General features: G+C 33.7%; 3 protein-coding genes across 3 annotated transcripts; 1 reads left to right on the forward strand and 2 right to left on the reverse strand.

Moving 5' to 3' along the window:
- Nucleotides 1-1,083: 1,083 nt before the first annotated feature.
- IBR5 (indole-3-butyric acid response 5) lies at nt 1,084-5,682 on the forward strand. Its single transcript, XM_089719634.1, has 5 exons — nt 1,084-1,677; nt 2,818-2,917; nt 4,332-4,389; nt 4,592-4,698; nt 4,993-5,682. Exons 1-5 carry the CDS (start codon nt 1,438-1,440, stop codon nt 5,286-5,288), a joined length of 801 nt encoding a protein of 266 aa, XP_089575760.1. The 5' UTR covers nt 1,084-1,437; the 3' UTR covers nt 5,289-5,682.
- Nucleotides 5,683-15,149: 9,467 nt separating this feature from the next.
- LOC105640877 (zinc metalloproteinase-like protein) lies at nt 15,150-20,793 on the reverse strand. The gene is made up of 11 exons (XM_012225279.4): nt 20,635-20,793; nt 19,665-19,913; nt 19,314-19,523; nt 18,272-18,352; nt 18,094-18,180; nt 17,874-17,969; nt 17,717-17,770; nt 16,478-17,604; nt 16,260-16,308; nt 16,108-16,147; nt 15,150-15,610 (listed from the first exon to the last, which is right to left on the reverse strand). Exons 2-11 carry the CDS (start codon nt 19,905-19,907, stop codon nt 15,459-15,461), a joined length of 2,139 nt encoding a protein of 712 aa, XP_012080669.1. The 5' UTR covers nt 19,908-19,913; nt 20,635-20,793; the 3' UTR covers nt 15,150-15,458.
- Nucleotides 20,794-21,861: 1,068 nt separating this feature from the next.
- LOC105640916 (mitochondrial pyruvate carrier 4) lies at nt 21,862-24,237 on the reverse strand. Its single transcript, XM_020682015.3, has 5 exons — nt 24,143-24,237; nt 23,895-23,993; nt 23,724-23,776; nt 22,214-22,287; nt 21,862-22,132 (listed from the first exon to the last, which is right to left on the reverse strand). The coding sequence occupies exons 1-5, from the start codon at nt 24,198-24,200 to the stop codon at nt 22,078-22,080; spliced, it is 339 nt and encodes a 112-aa protein (XP_020537674.1). The 5' UTR covers nt 24,201-24,237; the 3' UTR covers nt 21,862-22,077.
- Nucleotides 24,238-24,362: the final 125 nt, after the last annotated feature.

Below are 24,362 nucleotides of genomic sequence, written 5' to 3' on the forward strand. Positions count from 1 at the left end.
TGTATGATAAAATTACAATTGTGTCCCTATATTGTCATAATTAATTATTTTATTTTTATATTTTTAAAAATTATATTATTTTATAATTGTAGTTTGTCCCGTTAAATGAAATTGTCTTGAAATGTTGTCAGTTTGTCGTCCTTTTCATCTCTACCATCAAATAAAACAAAATATATCCTTTTTTGCATTTCATTAAACACTAGATGAGCATGGGCAGAACTAGAATTGAAAAAATTCAAAAACCAAACAACATAAAAAAACGAAAATTTGCACAAGCATTCTATAAAGATCAAATTCTTCTTTCCAAGCTCTCAAATCTCTGATACCCATTTGCCCCAAGTGCGTATTCAGACTCCTCTATACACAGGATGCTTGCTATTGTATCTAGCTCTCTTCAGTTTCGTATGATTCTCATCCGGGTCGAATTTTCGAAAATAATGTTATAGGGGATGTGAACTCTGATTTCTTTATTTCTACGGTTGAAACAGGGGATGCAAAGGTTGTTTTCACAGGACATGATAGTTTGAATGATTTTTGTGGTTAACTAACTGGTATAAACCTTTGTTATGTCGTGAGTTTGGATACATAACTATAGAAAGGATGGATGGACAAGAAGGGCAATGTTGGTTGTAACATCTTTGGAGAGTCAAAGAAAAGAGACTGGGGAGCTAAACGCCTTGATGATAATAGCTTCACTGTTATTGATGACCAAACCCTCTTGAGCCAAGGTCCCGTAGGTAACTTCTTTTGTATTGGAAAAAAAAAAAAAATCTTGGCTAGATGTTGAGTTAGCCAATTGGATATGCCTAGTAAATGCTACGTCCGTTATATATTACTTATTATATTTAAATTTATAAACATTATATAATTTCGTTCATAACATTATATTAGCAAAACTAGTATGAAGACTAATTGTCTAATTAAATTTATAATAATAGGTATAAAAGTTAGTTTTCAAAAATTTCAAGAGTTCGTTATTTTTTATTTATCTTTAGTTTTATTTTAATTAACCGAAAAGAGAAAAATGATGTAAAAATTAAATTCTGGGCTTTTTTCCCATTAATTACTACTACTGATTATTATTACGATAAAGATGATTCAGTAAATGACAGTCGAACTTAGGAGCAAAGTCTCTTTCAGTTCAGAATCAGATTAGCAAAAATCATCATCAATTCAAAACAATACCCAATCTCTCCGATCTCTTAAAGATTCTCAATCAATAAACTGCAACACTTTCTTGTCTCTAATAACCGACATATATAAATACCCTCTTCGCCCAAGAACTCTGAATCAATCAAAATCTTGACCATCTCTCTCTCTTTCTCTTTCTTTCTTGGTTACATAAACAATCCGAGTTGGCAATTCAAATCCCTGATTTCATTTTCTTGATTGAAGTGAATAAATACTGTGTTTCTGTGATTACTGGATTGGGTGGTCATGATGAGGAAGAGGGAAAGGGAAAATCCGTGTGGGGTATGTGGGCACTACCACAAGTACGAGGAAGGAGAGGTTTGTGGGATTTGTGGTCACCGGATGCCTGAATCTGCTGAGAAATCACCGCTTCATGTTAGTGCTTTCCCTTCAGAGATCTTGCCGGAGTTTCTTTATCTGGGTAGCTATGATAACGCTTCTCGCTCCGAGCTTCTCAAAACCCAGGGGATTTCTCGTATTCTCAATGTATAAAGATTACAAATTTACTTCATCTTCATTATTATTGTTTTTTTTTTTCATTTTTAATTTATAGTATTATGATCAGATTGATTCTGATTATAGTTTTGAAGTTTTTGAATTTTCTGTTTCGTGTTGATTAGGATTTTAGTATTTTAATTTTAGTGACTAGAACACAGGGAACTAGAAGCTGTTTTCTTTGCATTGATCATCAAAGAGGGAGCATGTTAAAGATAAGAGAGAGACTTTTTTGAAATAGAGGAAGCTGTTATTTTAGAGATGTGATACGAATTTCGTGCCTGGTGGTCAAATAATTATCTTTTATGAGAGAATGGCATGCAAGAAGTTAAAGATTGCATTGCATGATGAAAGACCAATCAGGTTCTGGAACCCATGGTTTAGTGATAAGTTGAGTCACGCATCTGCCTTTTATGGATTTCCAGATTGAATACTTAGGATTTGTTACTTTGCATCATATAATATATAGGCAATATATTCAAAAGGGAATTAATTGAGATTTTAGTTATGCTATTTTTTGGAAAAAGGGCAGTGGTTGACCCTGGTTGCTGATGTTCTTATATTTGCCCTTTGTCTTTTCATATTGTTTTTATGGTTGATTCAATTTGGAATTTTTGGCTTCAACCCACAATGAAAAAGACTAGACCATTTGCTTCGTTCAATCTCTCATTAGATAAAGAGATGTGCTTTTACAACAAGGGTTATGCATATTGAGAGAACAACTTTTACCAAACTGATTTGGGATGTGAATTATCATGTAAAGCTTAGAGACAAACTAGCCAATTCTTTGTTTCAGTTTTATGGAACAACCATTGATTTTATTTTTTAAAACTAGATCTAACTTCTAAGGAAGAAGATACTAGTCAATGGAACATTTTGCTACCACAAAGGAAACAGACCTCTGATTTTTTTTTTTTTTTTTTGGTTCATCTATAATCTAATATTTGTTATAATTCCTTCATTCAATTGATCTATCTCTGTGATAGTCTTCTTTGAAAATTTTATTTTTTTCGCTTAGCAATTACAAAATTGTCAGCTTATTGATGGGGAAATGGGAAACAGTAATTGTCTTAGTCAGGAGTTACAAGAGCTCTGCCACTTTCTTATATCAGTTGCTTTGTCTGTACGTAGACAGTACCGGCTTGTCAAAATCTCTACAAGAATTCATTCACCTATCACTGCCTCCAAGATGACAAAACTTTACAATTTGATGATGCAATTCAATTTTTGGGTAAGTTATCTACATATGGCGAATTGTCTTTTTTTTTTCCTTTGTTATGTTCATGTTTCCTCCCTAACCCCTTGCTCATGCTAATATTTCTTGAGGGATTCCACTTAATAGTGGAATCAGAAAACATGCACTCCCATATTTCTCTTTTGTACCATTGCTTGTATAGGCTTATAGAAAAGCTTATAACATAATTGCTTGATTTCGTTGTGATTTTGGTCATTGCCTTGTGTGAGTTTAAGGATTTTGTTAATTATATATTAATGGCTTATTTGATTTCCTTATTCAAATGGCAACCTATATTATCTATGTGTCACATTATGACTTGTCTTGCAGAAAAATATGTTTGTAATTCCTCAATTTGAATGAGGTGTAGACTAACAATGATAAGGAAAGATTTAAGTTGGTGATAATCTTCAGAAATATTATTAATTGAAATTTGTTGGAAAATCTTTTCCTGGAAAACGTTTTCTGCAGTTTTTCAGCACAGAGAAAAAATGGCCAACCAAAATGTTTTACTGGTCAATGAGAAAATTATGTCAAAGGAAAATGTCCTTTTATGAACTCAGAAAAGGGGAAGGATTATATAGGGGAATTGTAGAGACATACTTACTGGTCCAACTATCATATCTGATAATTTTTGGGCATCATAGACCACCAGCAGCAGCTGATGGTCCTTGTCTTGCGCTTCCTATCATCACAGTGGGTACATTTTGTAAAATAGCTGCAATAAAATGTATTGTTTTTGTGCAATTTTCTATCATATTCAACTATAGATAGTATGTATGAAATTCTTGTTGGTCCAAACTCTTTCAGAAGAAAATTGATATTTACAGTGTACTCAGTGCCAAAAGGGAAAGAAAAATTCAGTTGATTTGCTAGAGTGCGACAAAATAATGGAATATAAGTCAATTTTTTGAAAATCTTCTCCACATGTTAGTTCTTTTCTGCAAGACAAGTGGAGTGATAATTTGCATCGTGAAGTATTATCAGTAACAACTAATGTCTACTTCAGAAAGCTAAAGCCATAAGAACTGAGTAAAACATTGCTTCTTATTCCTTATTGAAATAAGGTGGTTGCTTTATGAGGTTGTGTTATTCAGTTTCTCCCAGGGCTCTTTTTTTTTTTTAATATGTAGAAAGTTGTTTTCCTTACGTTTCAAATTTATGATGATTGGATCACCAAAGAGTAACCTTATTATTGCACCAAGGCAAATCCTCATATCCGCACTAAAATAGTTTATTTAAATAATTTCCCTTTTATTTACCTTCCTTTAATGATAATTTAACTAAATTTAGTTCTGCATTTGGTAGATTGCATTGGTTGTTTAGTTTACTTGGCAATTTTTTATATGTATTGGCAACCTTTACTTTCTCCTTGAGCTTCAAGTGTAACACAACATGTTTCTTTTTGTAGAGCAATGTGAAAAGGACAAGGCTCGAGTTCTTGTGCACTGTATGTCAGGGAAAAATAGGTAGTTGTCCACAAATTATGCTTGTTCTTTTCCTTCTTTTTGGTTTCTCCTCTTCTTTCAGATCGAGCACAAAAATGTTCGTAGGAGGCAACGTGAGATTCTGATCCAGAAGCTTTCAAAATATATTCTGGGTTATGATTGTTGACTAAAGTATTTTTTGATTTGACATTTTTGAGATTGATAGCCATGTTCTTTTTAACAGGTCTCCAGCTATTGTGATAGCCTACTTGATGAAGTCCAAAGGATGGAGGCTAGCACAAAGCTACCAGTGGGTGAAAGAGAGGAGGCCATCTGTTGACTTAAGCAATGGTATGTGTATCCTGATTTAGGAAAAAACATTGGTTGAATGAATAGTCAATACAATTTAGTTAAATTATAGTTCCAATATTTTTCAAGTTACATATGCTTGGGAGTTACTGTCCTCTTGAATGCTAGTACGAAATGTAGGGATATGGTGTTTAAAGAAGTTCCAGAATTATTGTACTTGTTTTCAGATATTAGCTTTTGTGCCATGAATATGCATGTCTTTCCTTTGATTGCTTACCCATAGCTAAATCTCACTTTGTGTGTGTGTGTGTGTGTGTGTGTGTGTGTGAATGCCAGCTGTGTACCAGCAGTTGCAGGAGTATGAACAGAAGGTTTTTTGCTCTGCTGACGTCAACACTCTGGCCTTGCCAGTTTTCCCATCCTTCAGTTTTGGCTTTCCTAAGGCTAGTGATCTGGTTCCTGCACCTGCTTTCAGTAGTATTGGCAGTACCTCCATTTTTGCCCGTCCTTTGGATGTTCCTCCACATGAATTTCAGTTTGGAGCAGGGCATCCTCAAAGTAATATGTCTGCCAGCCCCTTTGATGCCAATGCACCAAACCCAAATGGCGGGGACATTTCAATGGATTCATGAGTCCGCAGCATTTATGCGATGAGATCAACGTTCACAGAAGTTAAAACGAGTTTACAAGTTTTCAGAAGTTTCAAACTGCAAATGATACTCTCTTTTGCTTTCCGATATGACGTGTGCAATACTTTGTCTTTGGCTAGTTACTTACAGGATTGTTAATCTAATGCAAGAGTAGAGTTTTTTTTATCATTTGTTACACTTATCTGTGCTAAAGTGGTTCTGTATTTTCTACTACTTGCAAGTATAGGATATAGATGATTTCTGAATATGTGAAACCAAAAAAAAAAGAAAAAAAAATGAAAAAAAGGAAAGAGGAGCTATATTGGCAAAGATGTATTCATCAAAGGCTTCTGGACTGTTCATGATTCATTTGTTAGTGCTTCTCCTCTTTTTGATATTCTCTATTTTCTATTTTCTTTCTCCTCCCTCTTTGGGTTGACGGGTTCATGATATCAACCTGTAATTTATAAACTAAGAATGCACACTGATGTTTGAAAATACTATTTAGCACTTAAAATTACTATCTTCAACTCTAGGTAGTTTTAAGTTGATTTAAAATTCTATTTACGTATTAAGTAAAAGTTTCAATTATGTTTATTCAATGTTGACGGCTCAGTTTACATTTTGGACTTAGAATCAATCTTATACAATTTATTCTCTGAATTTGCACTAAAAGAACAAAAAGTCCATTTTTTTTAAAAAAAATATTTTAAAATACAATAATTATAAAAAAACTACAATGTCATTAAACAAAATATTTAATTTGAGCAATTATAAGATCATAAAAATATTTAATTATAATGAATATTTAGTTTGAAAAATAGTTTATCATTCTATTTAATTATTTTTTAAGTACATTTGATTTTAATCAAATGTTTCATTACTTTTTAATTATATTTGATTAAAATCAAAAATTAAAACTTTAATTTTAATTTTGATATTAAAATCAAAATATTTAATTTTTTGTTTACCTCTTTGGCCAAAGGAAAAATTGTCGCCGATAGTGTTGGAACCACTGCCTTGTGATCAATACACCACTTGCAGGTGACATTTGCTACCAGTTTAGCAACTCGACCTATTCTTTTTGATAACTTCATGTTGGTCCCAAGAAAGTACATATCCGCAGTTTTGATGGGATCGATCCACTGGGTTGGATAGCCAAAGCTAAATAATATTTTGAAATCCATAATACCTAAGAGGATTTGGAAGAATGGACAGTGTGCCTCTTCATTGGCTCTGATTGTTGCGTGAACGGAATTCAACTCTTCATGGGAACAATTGAAGGTTGAACTGGTTCAATGCTATGGTGGCTTTATTTCAGAAAACATTTATGAATAACTGCTGCAACCAAACAAGTTGATACAATGGTCGAGCATATTAATGACTTTGTGGCCTGAGCGACACAAGTACCAAATATGATACATCCTTATTGTTTGGGATATTTTCTTAATAAGTTAAAGAAAGGAACCAGAGTCTGACTCCTATCATGTTAAAATTACAGCTACAGCTCTTGAAGCTAAAATTGATGCAAGTGTTGTTGACAGTTTTTAGAGAAATTTTCTTAAAGTCATTTAGATTTTGTTGTACTTTGTTGAAGTCAAGAAGTAGGTGAACTACCTTGCTTTTAGGTAGGTTTGGTGAACAAATTTCCTTGACTTATAGAAGGTTGGTGAAAAAATTTACATTATGATATAATGAAAACAATGAAAATGTGAAGATTTGTTTCTCCACACTTACAAACTCTGCAGATTTTTCCTTCTCTGCAGAATTTTCCTTCTCTTCTTTAATTTTCTGCTCTTCTAAACCAACATATCACATGACACCGAAAATTTATATCTTACAATGAAGTTGGCTAAGGAAATTGAAAGAAAGATCTATCATCTTAACAAGTCAAAAACATCCTCTACAGGGAAGAGCAACCGCGGGCTTGGGCCAAATCAACAACACCTAGTACTTACTGCTCTTTACCTAATTATTTTTCAAACCCACGATGTGATCCCTTTATTCCTAAACCTCTAAAAAAGACAGCAGAAACTACCGAATGCTCCTTGCCCTTATCAACACCTCCTGCTCTGCCACAACAAAAAACACTACCTCCCCATACTCGATAATGGGGAATTCGTTGCTACTCTTATCAAGAATACCAGGATTTACAAGCAAAAAGACTTTATTTCCATTGTAAACAACCTTACTCTTTGTTGCATGAATGCTCTAACAAATCCTTTAGAGCTTTAATTGGAGGAGAAAATAGGCTCTTGTGTATTTCCACTCAGTGGTGTTGATTTTATTCTCGGTGTTGCTTGGTTTAGAAACTCTTGGTAATGTGCATGTCAATGGAGCAAAATGGCAATGCAGTTAATCAACAAACAAACCCTTTTACAAGGGGACCCCTTCCTCAGAATGATCCCTATTTCTCTTAATACTTCATATAAATTATCCGAGTTTTTAGTTCTTCTTTCGAAAATTCATTCTAATGATTCATTCTTACTCGTTGCAGAGGATGACCTTTCTCATGTCCAACAAACTTCTTTCATAATCTCCTCACAGAATTTAAGGAAGTTTTTGCACAAATCCAATCTTTACCATCACATCGGCAAGTTGATCATCAAATTCCGTTATAATCAGGCGTTGGCCCAATCAGTGTTCGGCCTTTACTGTTATGGCCATGTGCAAAAAATGAAATAGAGAAGCTTATTATTGAGATGCTCTCTGCCAGAATAATTCGCCCCAATAATAGCCCTTTCTCTAGTCCTGTGTTGTTAGTCAAAAAGAAGGATGAGAGCTGGTAATTTTGTGTGGATTACCACTAGCTCAACAAGGCCACCATTCCCGACAAGTATCCTATTCCAGTCATACAGGAGCTCTTCAATGAACTTCATGGTGTTAAATTCTTCACTAAGCTTGGCTGGAAATCAGGCTACCACCAGATTAGGGTGGCTGCTCCTGATACACAGAAGACCACTTTTAGAACACATTTGGGTCACTATGGGTGTCTGGTGATGCCCTTTGGTCTTACAAATACCCTAGCAACCTTCTAAGTAGTAATGAATGATATCTCCATACCCTTCTTATGTAAATTTGTTCTGGTCTTCTTCGATGACATCCTAATCTATAGTAAGGTTTGGCAAAGCCATTTGTCTCACTTAAGCACTATTCTCAAATCACTTTGCCAAAACTAGTTGCATGTCAATAAAAAACAAAATGTTCTGTAGGCTGACGATCAATTGAATATTTAGGCATGTTTTCCTAAAGAGTGGAGATGGATCCATAAAAAATCTCTTCAATATTAAGATGGCCAAGCCCCAAATTTTTAAAGGTTGTAACAGTGTTCTTAGGTCTAGGGGGATATTATTGTCGATTTATCAAAAATTATGGTCAAATTGTTAAACCTCTCATTGTCTGCTCCCAAAAGTATCTCAACACACATTCTCTTGACCCCCCACAGCTCAAGATGAGTTTGACACTCTTTAAGCAAAACCATCATCTATTCACTAATGCTTATCGCTTCCGATTTTAGTCAACCATTTATAGTGGGGATGCTTCTGGGGCGAGAATTGGGACTGTCTGGATGCAGCATAGTCAACTTGTAGCTTTTTTTTTCAGTAAACCCATATCAAACATAATAGCAGGCCACTCCATATTGAAAAGGAACTGATGATGCTGGTACTAGCTATTCAGCATTGGTGAACTCACTTGATGGGTCATTAATTTCTTGTGTGAACAAATGACATACGCTTGAAACATTTGTTGAAGCAACAAGCTACTGCACCAGACCAACATTCTTGGCTTTCTAAACTCATGGGCTATTATTTCTTGATTGAATATAAACCTAGCCATACTAACAGAGCCGTTGATGCCCTTCCTTGGCACGACGAGGAACCTAATATTATGATTTTAATTGGAACATGTTAGGCTGAACGGGATGAAATTGCTAAGGAAATCTAAGGAGACAAATTCTTGGGAGCTATGGTACGAGACTTGTAGTCATTAAAGAAGTAAAATATGAATTTCTCTTTAATTCATGATAGGTTGTATTACAAAGGCAGATTGACAATTCCTTTACATCAGCTTGGGCTCTCAAATTAATTTTGAATTCCATACAACCCCAATGGGAGGTCACTCAAGAGCTTATCGTACTTACAGGCGAATTTCTTTTAGTTTTTATTGGAAAGGGATGATGAGTATAATCCAAAAGTTTATCGTAACTTGCTTAATTTGTCAGCATAACAAATATGAAGTCCAATCACCAGCTGGACTATTATAGCCTTTGCTCATATCAAAGGAAGTTTCGGAAGATGTCTCTCTTGATTTTATTACTGGGTTGCCTAGATAACAAAGGGTTGACTGTGTTTTTGTTATCTTGGACCGTTTTTCCAAATATGGTCATTCCTTCCTCTTCGACATTCGTTCACTGCAAAATTTGTGGCTGAAACTTTCACAAGAGAAGTGGTTTGTTTGCATGGAATTTCAAGAAATGCGGTTGTGACATGGACTCTCTCTTTTTAAGCATTTTTTTTTTTTTTGAGTGAATTATTTCGACTACAAGATACTCAACTGAAGTTTAGTTTTGCATATCATCCGCAAACCGATGGATAGATAGAAGTGTTAAATTGATGTCTAGAGTCTTATCTCCGCTTTTCTGAACAACCTAAAACTTGAGCCAAGTGGTTGTGCTGGGTTGGATATTGGTACATTACTAGCTTTCAAAGTGCCACGAAAAGTTTCCTTTTGAAGTAGTGTATGGAAAGCCATCTCCAGTCCTACAACACTATCTGCCTGGAGAAACACGAGTTGAGTCTGTAGCAAAAGATCTTCATGACCATGATGAGATCATTAGACAATTGGAGTTCAACCTGTATGGGGCTCAACAAATAATGATCAAATATACAAATCGACATAGAAGGGATGTCCAATTTTCTACTGGAGACAAAATTTTTCTCAAACTTTGCACATGGACAGCAATCGGTGAATTCCCAAATTTATCCCAAGCTTGCAGCAAGGTACTATGGGCCATTTGAAGTTTTGGAAAGGATTGGGTCGTGCATTACAAACTAAAGCTTCCGTCAACTTGTTGGGTTTCACCTCAAATTTCGTGTCTCCTAGGTGAAACGAGTTACTGGGAATCACCTGGAATTGACTGATTTACCAAATCATTTTGAAGTGAAAGAAAGCCTTCTTATTGAGCCTTAAAAGGTTCTCAAATGTCGTCTCATTCACAAATTGCAACAACCTATCAAACAGGTCTTGGCGCACTGGAAAGATCGCTCTATTGATGTAGCAACTTGAGTTGATGATGCAGAATTGATTGGCCAATTTCCTCATTTCAATATCGGGGACAAGGTTGCTTCTAAACAGGGTGGTAATGATAGGAGAGGAATAAATTTGTAAGCTTTAGAGGAGAAAAATTACAGAACTGAAGAAATATGGAAAGAAAGAGAAAGGACAGCAGTAGAATTTCATTACAGCAAAATGAGCTTTATAGAAGAGTTCACAAAAATACTTTCTACTAACTCTCTAACTAATACATCTCAAACTTACAAGTCAAGTTAAGCTAAATCAAAAACTAAGTAAAGCTGCCATCTACGTGCAACAAAGAATATGTAACGTGGCAAAGTTAGTTAGGAAAGAATAACTAACAAGTGTATGTAAGGAGGATTGTGTGACCTGTGGAAATCATCCTTTACTATTATTATCTTTTTGGCATATGTACCCTACACAGAATCCTTTATTAGTATTTTTTTTTTTTTTTTTTTTTTTGGGCATATTTACTCTGCATAGAAATTCTCTTCCTGAGGACTGATCTCAATTATTTGATTTCAGTCACTTGATTGTAATTCCTTTTTTTCTTGTTTATCACTTATTAATGAAAAACTTACAAAGTTACGAATGCTTTGTTTGGATGGAGAGAGGATGTAAAATGAGAGAGTAAAATGTTACTGTTCATTTTACCTCCTTATTTTACGCTCTTTGTTTAGTTTGTGAATGGAAAATGAAAGGGTGGGAGTAAAATAAATTTATTTTACTTATGTTCCGTTTGTTTTTATAAATTATTTGCTGAGAATATTTTCCATGGAAAATTGAAAATATTTTCCAAATGACTTATTTTCCATTGTTTGGTTGTAATATTGAAAATTAATTAAAATATTAAAGTCTTTATCTCGTAAGACCATAAAAAAATATTAATAATAATAAAAATTTTATAATTTAAAAACTTTATTGTTAAATATGAGAAGAATGCAAAAAAAAAAAATGTAAATTATGAAAGCCGCCGCTGGCCAGTGGTGGTGGTGGCCGATAGTGGTAGTTAGTGGTAAATAATTATTGGTGGTAGTAACTATGATGATTAATAAATTAAAAAAAATATAGATTTATAAGGTTTGTCAATGTCTGGAAAATATTTTACTCTCTTAAAAATGAGAAGTTATTTTTCTTAAAAAATGACTTAATTTTCCTTTGACCTGACAAATATTTTCCGTTCACTTATTCTCTTGAACGCCCCAAACAACGAAAAATTGTAAAAAATATTTTGCTGTAAACTATTTTACAAAAATAAACGGAGCTTTAATTGCACCTTTGTTGTTTTTTACTTTCCTCCCATTTTGACATCCTCTCCTTATTTTAACCGTTGGGAAAATCGCTATTTTTCCCGCCCTTCGGATCCGCTTCAAGTAGGAATAAATGAGAAAATAAAATAATAACTGAGAAATTAAAGAGAACACGATAATTTAATGTGGAAAACTCCCCAAGTGGAGAAAAACCACGGCTGTTGTCAAACGACAATCAAGAAAAATATTCACTATGCGGCAAATTGTTACAACCACAATTACAAAATATTTTTCTACCCGACACCCTCAAAACACCTCAAATATTTTCTACTCCAAGGGACTCCAAGAGACTTGCTCTAAATCCCTAATATAAAACGCACTCAAATATTTTTGGTGTGTTTTGGTGTGTTTGGAAAGCTAAACATTAGCTTCCTTTTATAACCAAACCACCTACCCTCAAATCTCAATCTCCCCGATGTGGGATTGAGCAAAAGTTAATTTTATATATTTTTTTTCTTTTATTTTCAACATTCAACAAAGGAGGCTAACAATCTCCACCTTGAAAATAAAATTAAAAAAAACACAACATTGTCTACTACCGACAATCATAATTCTTATCGTCAAGAATTATCATACTCCACCATAAAAGAGTATCGCCACTTGGAACCACTTTACCGACTCCAAGAATTTTCCATCGGCCATGTCGGATCCCGCTAGTAGTTTATGGTGCAACCCTCCTGTTGACTTTTCCGAGAGTTCATTAGCCATCGACATATTTTTTCCACCACACACTTTGCATCAACTGTCAACCAATGCCGTGCGCATTTCCGTGGACCAGCTACCAATAATCCGTCCTCTTTCATGGCATCTCAACGGGTAGCAATCATGCCATGAGGACATACATCTCTCAATTACAGAGAGATCACATCATCTCCTTCACCACAGGAGATCACATTGGCAGCAACAACGTTAGAGCTTCTAGTCGAATCAGCTCCACCGTTCGGGCAATCCTTCCTCACGTGTCCAGTTTGACCACAAACCCAGCAGACAACCTTCCTCTTTCCGGAGCTTTTATTCTTTTTCTTGGTACCGACAAATAAAGCTGAATCCTCATATGATTTATTTTTCATTTCATTCAGTCTTCTCTCCTCAGTAAGGAGCTTACTAACCACATTCGCATACACCACTTCCTTACTACCATATTTTAGAACAGGTTTCATGTGCTCATATGTCGAAGGAAGTGACAGGATGAGTCGGAGAGCTTTATCTTCATCTTCGGTTTGCACTCCAAGAGTTTCTAATTCAGAGACGATGCCATTAAGAACACTCAGATGATCTGACAGCTTTGTACCTTCCGTCATTTTCAACGTATGAAATTGCTCCTTCAAATATAACCTGTTGGATATATTTTTGCCCTGGTACAATTCTTCCAGTTTCTCCCACAACTCCTTTGTCGTGGACAATCCAAGCACATTAGCAAGAACATTTTTTGCTAGACACATGCAAATTTGACTTGCCACTTTGATATCCAGCTCCTCCCATTCTTCATCGCTAATCTTGGATTTTTCTGAGTCTCCACTGCTACTGTCTTTTCCTGAATTCTTTCCGCTGACTGGTTTACCCTTCAAAACCTTATGCAATCCAGACTGAATCAACACGTCTTTGACTTGCACTTGCCACAGTGCAAAATTCATTCTCTCGCCAAATTTCTCAATCTCACATCTCATAGCCGACATGCTTACTTGTGCTTATAACAGTGAACCCAATAATTAGTGAAGTAAACCGATTCGGCAATACCCAGGAAAGATCACAATGATCTCCTAGACAATATTACCATTCCAAGTAAAATCTCAGTTGGACGGAGGGGTCACAAGTGGTCCCACTTAAAATCCGGCCTTCTAGACAGAAGTTACGTGCACGGTATATTATCAGAATAGAATAACTTCAATAATTATCGTCAGGATATTCACCACCGATACTCAAGCACACCAAAGCAAAGCTCCACCAGCTTCAAGACTTCCAAAACTCCACCTGCTTTTAAAATAAAATAATTTCTAACAACAGTATTTCTGATGTGGAAGATCAGACTAAGCCGCAACCACAGAGCATACTTATAATTACAAGAAATTATTTTAACACTAAAAGCTCCGCCTAACAACTAGGCTCTGATACCACTTGTTGGGAAAATCGCTATTTTTCCCGCCCTTCGGATCGGCTTCAAGCAGGAATAAATGAGAAAATAAAATAATAACTGAAAAATTAAAGAGAACACGATAATTTAACGTGGAAAACTCCTCAAGTGGAGAAAAACCACGGCTGTTGTCAAACGACAATCAAGAAAAATATTCACTATGCGGCAAATTGTTACAACCACAATTACAAAATATTTTTCTACCCGACACCCTTAAAACACCCCAAATATTTTATACTCCAAAGGACTCCAAGAGACTTGCTCTAAATCCCTAATATAAAACGCACTCAAATATTTTTGGTGTGTTTGGAAAGCTAAACATTAGCTTCCTTTTATAACCAAACCACCTATCCTCAAATCTCGATCTCTCCGATGTGGGATTAAGCAAAAGTTAATTTTATATTATTTTTTTTTCTTTTATTTTCAACGTTCAACAAAGGAGGCTAACATTACCTCCTTTCCAAACAAGGTATTTTGCAAATCCCAAGAAACTTTCAGTTGTTATTTTACACCCCTCCTTATTTTACATCCAACCAAACAAGCTCTAAGATTCTTATTGAGTTGTATTTTTGATTTAAATTAATTCAAATCATATTGTTCTTTACTCTACCAGAAAACCTTGGTGGTGTTCAATAGAAATTAAAATTTTTACTCATTTATTACTTATATTATAATAAAACTTGTCAAAATCTCAATTGAAATAAAATTCACTTGAATAATATGTCAGAGATCACATAAATCATAACACTCGAAAATAAAAAAATTCAGTTCTTGAATTTTCATTTTTAATTTTACCAAACATTACACCTCAACATAACAAATATTGTGACTATAATACCACATCATTAATATCATTCGAAAATTATGCTAACATTGCATCACCATCAATAGATGAAAATAGTTAAGTTTTATTTTTAAGTTCTTTCCTTTTTTTTTTTTTTTTCCAGATGTTCTATTTTTATTGAATTACCATTCTAACTCATGAAGTTATCAAAATTTTAATTTTACTCTATAATGGCTAGTGCAGCCCTGAGAGTAAATTCATGCTCCTTTCTTTTTACGTTAGGACGGAAGACTTAATGTTCACCATTCTATTGTTCTGCGTATAATGTTGATTTGCTCAAGTGCTTTCAAGTACAAAGGCTCTAGCGCTCTGTCCAAAATATTATCACTTTGATTTACAAATGTTCTGATGGAATCACAAGTCCATTCATGTGAGCATTTTATTTTAACTATAAGCAACACAAGTTATGTATGCACAAATTTACAGTTCCGGATTATTCTCAATTTCGTTTCAGTATGTCCATACTTCCAGTAACTCACTTAACTCTGCTTGTGTGAGCTTAGCAAAGTATAGCCCGTTCAGGAGAAGGCTTGTGGTCGGTTGATGGCCGGCGTATAAATGGTCAAACCATAGAAGGTCCATACTTCCAGTGGCTAGAAGGCCAGACATGCCTCTAGGGATGACTTAGCAAGCCACAATAAGCCTGGATCATTCCGCTTCAACACTAAACAAGTTTCAGCTTTTCCAGTTTCGTCGAGGAGGACATCTTCAATAAATCCAACCATCTGCAGAATTTCAAGTGCCGCTGCAAGTGCAAATACAAGAAGCAACTTATTATTTTAGTCTAACAGTAACTCTCACTCGTAGGAAGTATCATGATTTTACCCTCTATTCTAGCTAGATGACTGTTCTATGGTGTAGATAATGCAGCCCATTAGGGTTCTTCTCGGATAAGTTAAATTGCCCAATTTAATGCTAGCTATCTTTTGATTTAGTTTAAACTGTAAATATATCCATATAACTGGATAAAAATTTCAGATTTCAAGACCCACAGCACTCACAATTGCTCATTTAGTTGGCTGTTATTCGGCTGAAATATACCAAGCGTTAATGCTTCAGCGGACAAGTTATTTCTAATGCAAATTGCATTTTGACTTATTATAAGATGGTGAAAATTCCAAGATATCATCATATGGCACAGAGCTCAATATGAACTTCAAACAAATAAAAGATAACAATTTTTTCTAATATGCGATGCCCAAATTAAGCATGTATTAAACATATGGGAGAAAAGATGCAAACCTCTGTGATTGGCAACATTCTTCTGGATTATGGGATTAGCCTGCAATGTATGAAACCCATTAGCAATTTAGAAATTAGACATGAATGGAACCTAAAACAAACTTCCAAAAATCAGAGGGAAAAAAATTCCTTATGGCTAACAGCACCCATACCTTGCGAATTCTCTTAAATTTCATTTCATATGGATGTTCAATTACATTCCTGCCATCAAGAAATAACTCCAGATATTATTACAGGGAAAAAGGAAAAGCAAAATCATCACCCAAATTGCTAAGCTTGGAAGCAATGCAGATTGTTATGGATTAAATGAACTTATCATCCACATTTGGAGGGAAGGGAATCATAGAAAGAAAATCATAGATATGTTTACCTGATTATTTTAAAAAGGGTTTGCAAGGTGGCAGTTGCCTCTGCAGTGTCAACTTCAGTTCTCAGTGTCTCAACAGCCTTCTGCAACCGTCCACAAACAACAGCAACAGGATCTTGGATCCTCCGTATCTCTTCATCATCAGGATCTGGCTCATCAATTTTCATATTGGATATTTCCTGTGAGGCCAATAAACCATCATCAGGATCAGGCTCTATTCCCACAACACTATTTGCTTGAGATTCATCAGGATCAGGTTCTCTATAAGCCTTCTTTGGACAGGCTGCATCTTCTATGCTTTCTGTCAGAGGAGTATTGCTCTGATCTGCTCCTTTGATGTTCCTATGTCGTGAATTGCTCTGTTTTGCATATGAGTCATCTGGATCAGGTTCATCAATGATCATGCTTTCATCAATCTTCATACTTGAAATTTCATGTGAGGCTGCCAAATCATCATCAGGGTCAGGCTCTACCTGCATAGTTCTGTCAGCTTGAGATTCATCAGGATCAGGTTCTCCATAAACCTTATCTAGATGGGCTTGGCCTTTCCTGCTTCTAATCTTTAAAGAATTGTCCTGATTGGGTCCCTGGATGTTTCCATCTCCTACTTTTACTTCTGAGTCATCTGGATCAGGTTCATCAATGGTCTTGCCCAACTTAATCAAATTGTTCAAGGTCTCCATCAGCCCAAGGTTATTATTTTGAGAATCATCAGGATCAGGTTCATGCTTGCTTTGAACATAAGAATATTCATCAGGATCTGGTTCATAATCAGGTTTGAACTGAACCTTGTGTGCAAATTCAATATCTGTATTATCTTCTCCCACGTAATTAGCTTCAGGTCTGTGATGCATGCTGATTCTGGAATCATCAGGGTCAGGTTCTTCATACACTCTAGAAGCTCCTGAACCATTAGCAGATTCATTTGCTAAACGGAGGTAAGCAGCAGCCACTGAAGATGCACGAGCACTTGCCATTTGATCCAAAACATTTCCCCCAAGCTTGTAAGAAAAACTTCTATTGTCTGAATCATAGGATTCTTCTTCTTCATAATGGTCCAAATGCCTAACTCGATTCAAGGTGTGTCCCCTAGATTTAGTCCAATCTAAACTAGCAGCTTCTTGGTTCAGCTGCCCAGAAATATACAAATATTAGACTAGGTTACTTTGTTGAACAATAACAGTGAACTTGAGCAATAATTATAGCCTCAATTGTAAACACATGTATGCACACAAACTGTACCTGTTTATCCAAATTATAGAAGTTTGCGTCATGCTCTGAGTATACCATGTGAGCCTGAAATGAAATATGAACAAATGCTCTTCAAAATTAGTCACTGATAATTGGCATTGCAACCATTGAATCATGATAAGAAAAAAATTCCACTCATAAAGCTTACAAGTTCATGCAAAAGTGTCTTCTTGATGCTTTCATATTTTCTGAAGCCCTTGAGGTCATCAGTTCGAAGACGCAGAGATATCTCCTCTCCATGATTCTGGAACAGCAAACAAAAGTCAATAAATAGAAAAGGGGGGAAAAAGAATATGTGTAACATATCAAAGTTGGTGCAAACATTAAGTAAGTAAAGAACGCATTTCTTATGCTTGCCAGATTTTTACCTTATTGAATCCAAGAATACATTTAGGACTCACACCAACATAACCAACTGGGGCCATCTCAGTCATAATTCCAACACGCCAACGATGCTTAAATGGAAAGAAAAAGAATCAAATGTTAGCCCAACAAGAACAGATGATTTATGCGGCTATCAATCAGGAAAATCGACATCCAATATACCTTGTTCATTATTGCAACAATTCCAGGATCTGCAGCAAGCATATGCATCCTTTTTAATGCCTCTGAAGCTGGAGGGTTCAACTGTAGACCAGCAAAAATCCCAGGCAATGAATTAAGTCCATAGGATCAATTTCAAAGCTTTTATGTTTCTAAAACACAAATGTTCAACTTAAATACTTCAGTATAATTTTTCCCAGTGCAATATTGATATGATCACTTCTAGTTAAGAGTTTAAATATGTTTTGTTGTAAGGATGCCTTCTGATCCTGTTCGTGTAACTGAATCAGATGTGTTTTACTGACGTGCTCTACTGCCCAATAATTGTCTCAAGGAACTATAAAGATAGGTTGCTTTCCTGATGATCCTACATCTTACTGGGAAAACTACAATAATAGCATGCCTTCAACTATACAGAAGTAATTTATCAACCACTTGAACACAAAGTCAAGATGAGGATGTCATGCTAAAAAAAGAGGACAATCCATTAACTTAATGACAAATAATCAATATTATATTGTTGATTTTCTATAGAGTAGCAATATCATTGAGTATTTACAAAGGCTGCCTTTTTCCCTCTTTCTCAGTAACACAATCTCTTTCCAATGGAAAGTACTTGTACATACCAGTGTGTATCCATTTCTCATATACCTAGCCAATAGTAAATTGTTAATTTGTTATTTTTAAAAATGCCAATTTTTATTAGTTTTGTCCCTTTATTTTTCCTTGTGAAAGACACTCATATCCTTATTTTCACCAATTTTCATTATTAAATTTGCTAAGTGTATAAAAACGATGTAGGGTTAGTCTTTCCCTATTTACCAATATGGTACCTAATCTAAATAAACTACAGAATAACAATTTCATTTCATTTTTTCTGCACTACAAGTAAAACAGAATTAGGCTAGTTAATAGCACCATTATCCTCTACTAAAGCAGAAGAGTGAAGTTGAATATTCTCTCACAACTATGAACTATCAAAAGAGAAGAGATTGAAAAAAACAAGGGAAGAAAAAAAAAGTTAATTTGCAAACTCAAAGTGCACCTGTATCCCAGGAAGTTGCAGTGTGCGAAAATCACAAAAGGTGTAAGGTCCTTGGGGTAGTTTAAGCAAAGCATGGGGACTATATGCCGATCGCTGCTTCATTCTCCTCTCTTCTTCATCAAATCCAGCAATTCTTAAGTTGTCTTTAGCATTTTGTAGAACTTTATCAACCTCATCTTCAGGCACTCCCATCATTCTGATAGACTTCCCCTGAAACAAAAGAAAAAAGCATCAATGCCATTGGAAAAGGAGATGATAATATATGTGAAAATATGTCACATGCAATAGCAAAGAAAGTCATTTATTTGTCATAGTGTCATTCTGTCAAAGAACTCAAATTGGTAAAATTACCTCGAGAATGGAAGCTTTGTGCAAACTTAGTTGTGAGTGTTCATTAGAGAAAGGAGACAGCAATTTTGAACCTTTGCTAGAAACTTGTGGCACAATTAGTTTCATAGTATCTGGCTTGACATCAGTCAACTTCTGTAGTTCATCTCCTAGGTCCTTAAGAGATGCATTAGAGTTCATTTCTATAATATACTTGTTCCCTCTCCATGTAACTGATATATTGAGTAGGCTTTCAGCATTTTCCATGTCTTACTGTAGGAAACAAAGAGGCAGAAAGGATAAGACAACAGCTTCTAACCATGCAAAAACAATGAATTTGGGATTATGAATATCAAATAGCTGAAAAAACTTGTGTGCAATTATTCGGAATCATTTACATTACACTAAAAGGCATTTTGAGACCAAATAATTCCTAGAAGGCAACATATTTAGCAAACTGACTTCTAAATAATGAGATGGATAAAAATAATATTCAAGATTCTGAGACTCTAAAAAACAGAAAAGAGAATGCATAGCATACACTTTCAACGTGATACAATCATTTTAGCCTTTTATGAAGAGCCCAAAAGGAAACTGAATAACCTATCTTCCTGATCAAGCAACTATGGCAAGTGAATTTTCAGATTCGTATCTTCAAATTCCAGAAAGGAGACAATGAAAATATCAAAGGATCCACATAAGAAGTTTTCAACTTCAACTAGAACAATTCAATAAACAGTACCCAAAACAAAGTCCAGCTAAAATTCATAAAGAAGCTCAAAGTCATGAAAAATCAACTACCCGTGACTACGTCCATGTCAAACCTCCGATTAACGCAACAAAACAAACAAAAAGAGAATCTATTAACAGGCCTCAAGCTTGAATATGTTTAATGATCGATTCCTCATCATCTCCTAATTTTTGAAGATAATTAGATGATTATCAACGATCGAGCTAACCCAAATTGAGAATTTAGAAAAGGTTCGATATTTACCTGTGTGAGAATTCTCTGACGTTGAGAAACTTTTTTTGTTTTTCCGTGAAAAATAGATACTATTTAGATAAGTACCAGGGCTTAATCAAAATTAATTTATATATGGGAATTGAGGCGCAGGATATGAGGCGGCGCATTTTGTGAGCTAGATATGAGCCTCGTGCTAAAGTGAGCTGTCGGGGGTTGGTTGCTATTATATGTTCTTGCGTTGCGTATGTGCTGTCGTATTAAGCGAGGATAAATCCAGAAGCAGATGTAAATTGTTTGGCAACAAAAATGTTTGGCTCCTTTTCGAGGACATGCATGTCCCAATTTCTCCCTTAATTTTTTTTTTTTTTTTTTTTTGGTTTTATCGACGTAAACAAAATTTTGAACATCTACAAGTAATAAGAATTGTAAATAAAAAATTTTTTTTGAAGGATAAAAGAAAATATTGAAAAAATTTCACTACTGAGGAATTTATAATTAAATTGAAAATGTATTTATACAGTGATTAACCAAATTGAAAATCTATCTATAATTCATAGTTAGCATTATTGGGATCTAGTTTTGAATTATAATCAAATTGCAATGAAAATGTTTAAAATTAGAATCAAATTGTAATAGATGATTTTAGATTTCAAACTAGAATCAAGATTGTGCATATAATTTAATTATGATCTTTTTTTTTGAATCAGAATATTCGGTTTAAGTTTGGAATTGTCAATCTAATTTAGAAACATCTACTACGGTTTAATTTCAAATTGAAATCAAATCAAAATGAAATTAGTAAAGATCAAAATTAAATCATGGTGAATGGTTTCATTTTCCAACTTGCTATTAAAATCATATATCTATAGTTCCAACTCCAATTTATTATTCTCTCTCCTCCGTTACATTAGTCAATTTTTAAATTTTTACAAGAATTAAGAAAATGATTGAATCATCTTCATTCAATTGAAATAAAATTTATTATAAATATCTAGATAGTGGTAAGTTGGAAAAATAGTTAATGCTAATTTCATTTTTTAAAAATGCAATCTAAATGGAATGGAAAAAAAAAAAAAAAGTTAAACGCTATCAAATTTAATGGAACGGAGAGATTATTTTTTAGAACTTAAATCGTCAATTTAAATTGAAATCATAATCGTGATTTAAAGCTAAAAAGAGTATTTATTAACTATAACTAATAATAATATTTCTCTCATGGTGAATTTCTAGGAATTTTGAATGAAACTGTATCCTTCGAGTGACTTGCCAATGTGGTGAATTAACAGTCTACTTTTATTATCTCGTGGATCATTCACAGTGGAGTTCTAGTCTCATCAGAATCGAATTCTATCGCAATTACTTATTTATTCTACAATTCTGCATATTTTATAACCTTTATTTTATAATTACATGGTATTGATTCTATCGACGGTGTGTTTTATATATGGCAAATGAAATGCATGAAGGCTTCCTTTAACAATCCTTTGCAATTGGTGCTGCTTTGTAATGACTGGAGAAGAAATCATACCTGCATTATGTATTTAATAATTTATAAATAAATAAAATGAGTTAGTCATATAAATAAAAATATTGAAAAAATGCAACTTACTCTATTTTACGTGCCAATTGGTACATGGAAGTTGCAGCCATCACAATGCTTACACTGAAAAGATTCCAATTTTTCTGCACTTGGTTCAAATATATGTATGGTCAATAAATAAATAACAATAATTTAAGGCCAAATGTATAAATTCACATTTTTATTTTATGTAAAAAATTTTGTATCACTCTTAATTTTATAAGAAACTATTTGTATCTTTGAAGTTATGAATTTTAATAACATCTCACACTTCTTCGTATTAATAATAATAGTTTTTAGTACTTTTAGTTTCTATATATAAAATATTGATTTAATATGTGATTACATAATTTTTAAAATAATAAATTTTACATTTTTTAATTATTTAATAAGTGTTTAATTTATCTAAATTTTAAAAAATTTAGAGTGTTTAATAAAAAAATTTTATAAATTGAAGTGTTTAATATATGCAATTTTATAACTAAAATTATTCAATTGATCAAAATAAAAATTAAGAGTAACACAAAAGCTTTTAATGCAAAGTATATAGATGAAGCATGCGTTTCACCAACAATTTTAAATAAAAGACAAATTTTTATCTTTGATTAAATCAGATTTTAAATTTTAGAATTAGACCATATAAAAAATAATATTTTCTTGATTGTGAATCTCTTAATTTTTTTTATGAATATCCTCATATGAGACTAATTTTGTATAAATCTTTTAATCTCAATGATGATCTCTTTTTTTTTTTTTTTTTTTTTTTCTCATTAATAGCATCCTCGATGTTGCTTAAATGTCAGAACTTAATCTCATTGCAAAGTTTGCTCAAAAACACCCTTGATTACAATTACCAAAACAATAAATAAGCTAGAAATTGTGAAATCATGGTAGATAACCAATTTAATTAATAAATTACTACCTCCATTCCATAATACTTCCTCTGTCCCAAAATATAAGTCATTTTTAGATGATTATTTCGTCCCAAAATATAAGTCTTTTGAGTAATTAAAGAGTAACAAATGATATTTTTTTTAATACTACCCTTGTTTGGATTAGTTATAATAAATACTTTCACAAATAACTATTGGTTTTGAGATAATGAATAATTTGTTCAAATTACCTTTGAGTTTGTTGTAATAGCTTCCTTAATCCTTATGCAACAACCTTAAACGACTTATATTTTGGGACAGAAGGAGTAATTGTCATATTTGAAATTTCATATTCCTTGAGAAAACTATTAAATTTGTCTAAGTTATAATAATTGTTAAGTAAATTGATTATATTGCCCTTAATTTAATACTAATTCTCTAAGAAAATCACTAAATTGAAATAATAATGATTAATCATATACAAATGGTAAACATGAAAAAAAAATATTTATTACTCTTTGAAACTACAAATGTGATAAATATTTTAGAATAAGTTATTTTCTTAAATGTGATAAGTATTATGGAACGAAAATAAAATTATTATTGATTAAATTTGAATATATGTTTTAGATAAAAAAAAAATTGAAAACACTATTGAAATAATTTACCGGTGTCACCACAGTGCTAAATTTTGACCAGATAATCGCACTGCATGCAAGAGCTGAATACCATATAGAGTTAAAGGCAATAAGAACATAATCAACCATGGTTAGAAATAACATTGATCAACTAATGAAGAATTAAATACTAATAATAGAAAATTTAATTATAATTATAACCTGACTGCTGAGGATAGGAGAGCTTTTCAGGAGGCTTTGTGGATTCAACCATGTTTGCAATATTGATCCCCCACTTAAAAGTTGGAGCCCAAAAATGAACTACAAAAAGAGTTTCAATACTTAAACTTCAAATTTAAATTCAATAAATATGAAGAGTAATTTATAATTTAAGCCGTCTAATTTCATAAACAGATTACGAGACACATATATTAGAATCAAGCAAAATAGTAGAAGAAGAAAACACAAACTTGTTTTAGGTCCAGCAGGATGGTTCCAAATGTTTCGAAGCTTTGAAGTTGACTTCATCTCCTCTTCCCACTCTCTGTTTCTAAGCAAAGCTAAAATTTTTTGAGAGGTGAGATCTGTTAGCTTCTCTTTTGGGTCTTATAAATGGAAGGGCAGCATTAGAAAAATGCATAGTTGTTGTTTACACGTCACTTCCCATTGGCCAAGTAGAAAGTTTTTAAT

The sequence above is a fragment of the Jatropha curcas genome, chromosome 3, assembly GCF_041381405.1.
Source record: "Jatropha curcas cultivar XTBG-Jc1 chromosome 3, XTBG_Jcur_1.0, whole genome shotgun sequence".
NCBI classification, from domain to species: domain Eukaryota; kingdom Viridiplantae; phylum Streptophyta; class Magnoliopsida; order Malpighiales; family Euphorbiaceae; genus Jatropha; species Jatropha curcas.

What these genes read in the sequence shown, in the direction of transcription:
- IBR5 (XM_089719634.1), top strand. Translation starts at nt 1,438, where the DNA reads ATGATGAGGAAGAGGGAAAGGGAAAATCCGTGTGGGGTATGTGGGCAC. An exon ending in GGATTTCTCGTATTCTCAAT is followed by an intron (nt 1,678 to 2,817) that starts GTATAAAGATTA and finishes GTCTGTACGTAG; the next exon opens with ACAGTACCGGCTTGTCAAAA. An exon ending in ATCTGTTGACTTAAGCAATG is followed by an intron (nt 4,699 to 4,992) that starts GTATGTGTATCC and finishes TGTGAATGCCAG; the next exon opens with CTGTGTACCAGCAGTTGCAG.
- LOC105640877 (XM_012225279.4), bottom strand. Translation starts at nt 19,907, where the DNA reads ATGGAAAATGCTGAAAGCCTACTCAATATATCAGTTACATGGAGAGGG. An exon ending in TGCAACTTCCTGGGATACAG is followed by an intron (nt 18,353 to 19,313) that starts GTGCACTTTGAG and finishes GCTGGTCTACAG; the next exon opens with TTGAACCCTCCAGCTTCAGA. An exon ending in TTGTTGCAATAATGAACAAG is followed by an intron (nt 18,181 to 18,271) that starts GTATATTGGATG and finishes TTTCCATTTAAG; the next exon opens with CATCGTTGGCGTGTTGGAAT.
- LOC105640916 (XM_020682015.3), bottom strand. Translation starts at nt 24,200, where the DNA reads ATGAAGTCAACTTCAAAGCTTCGAAACATTTGGAACCATCCTGCTGGA. An exon ending in TCCTGCTGGACCTAAAACAA is followed by an intron (nt 23,994 to 24,142) that starts GTTTGTGTTTTC and finishes CTCTTTTTGTAG; the next exon opens with TTCATTTTTGGGCTCCAACT. An exon ending in CTCCTATCCTCAGCAGTCAG is followed by an intron (nt 23,777 to 23,894) that starts GTTATAATTATA and finishes TATGGTATTCAG; the next exon opens with CTCTTGCATGCAGTGCGATT.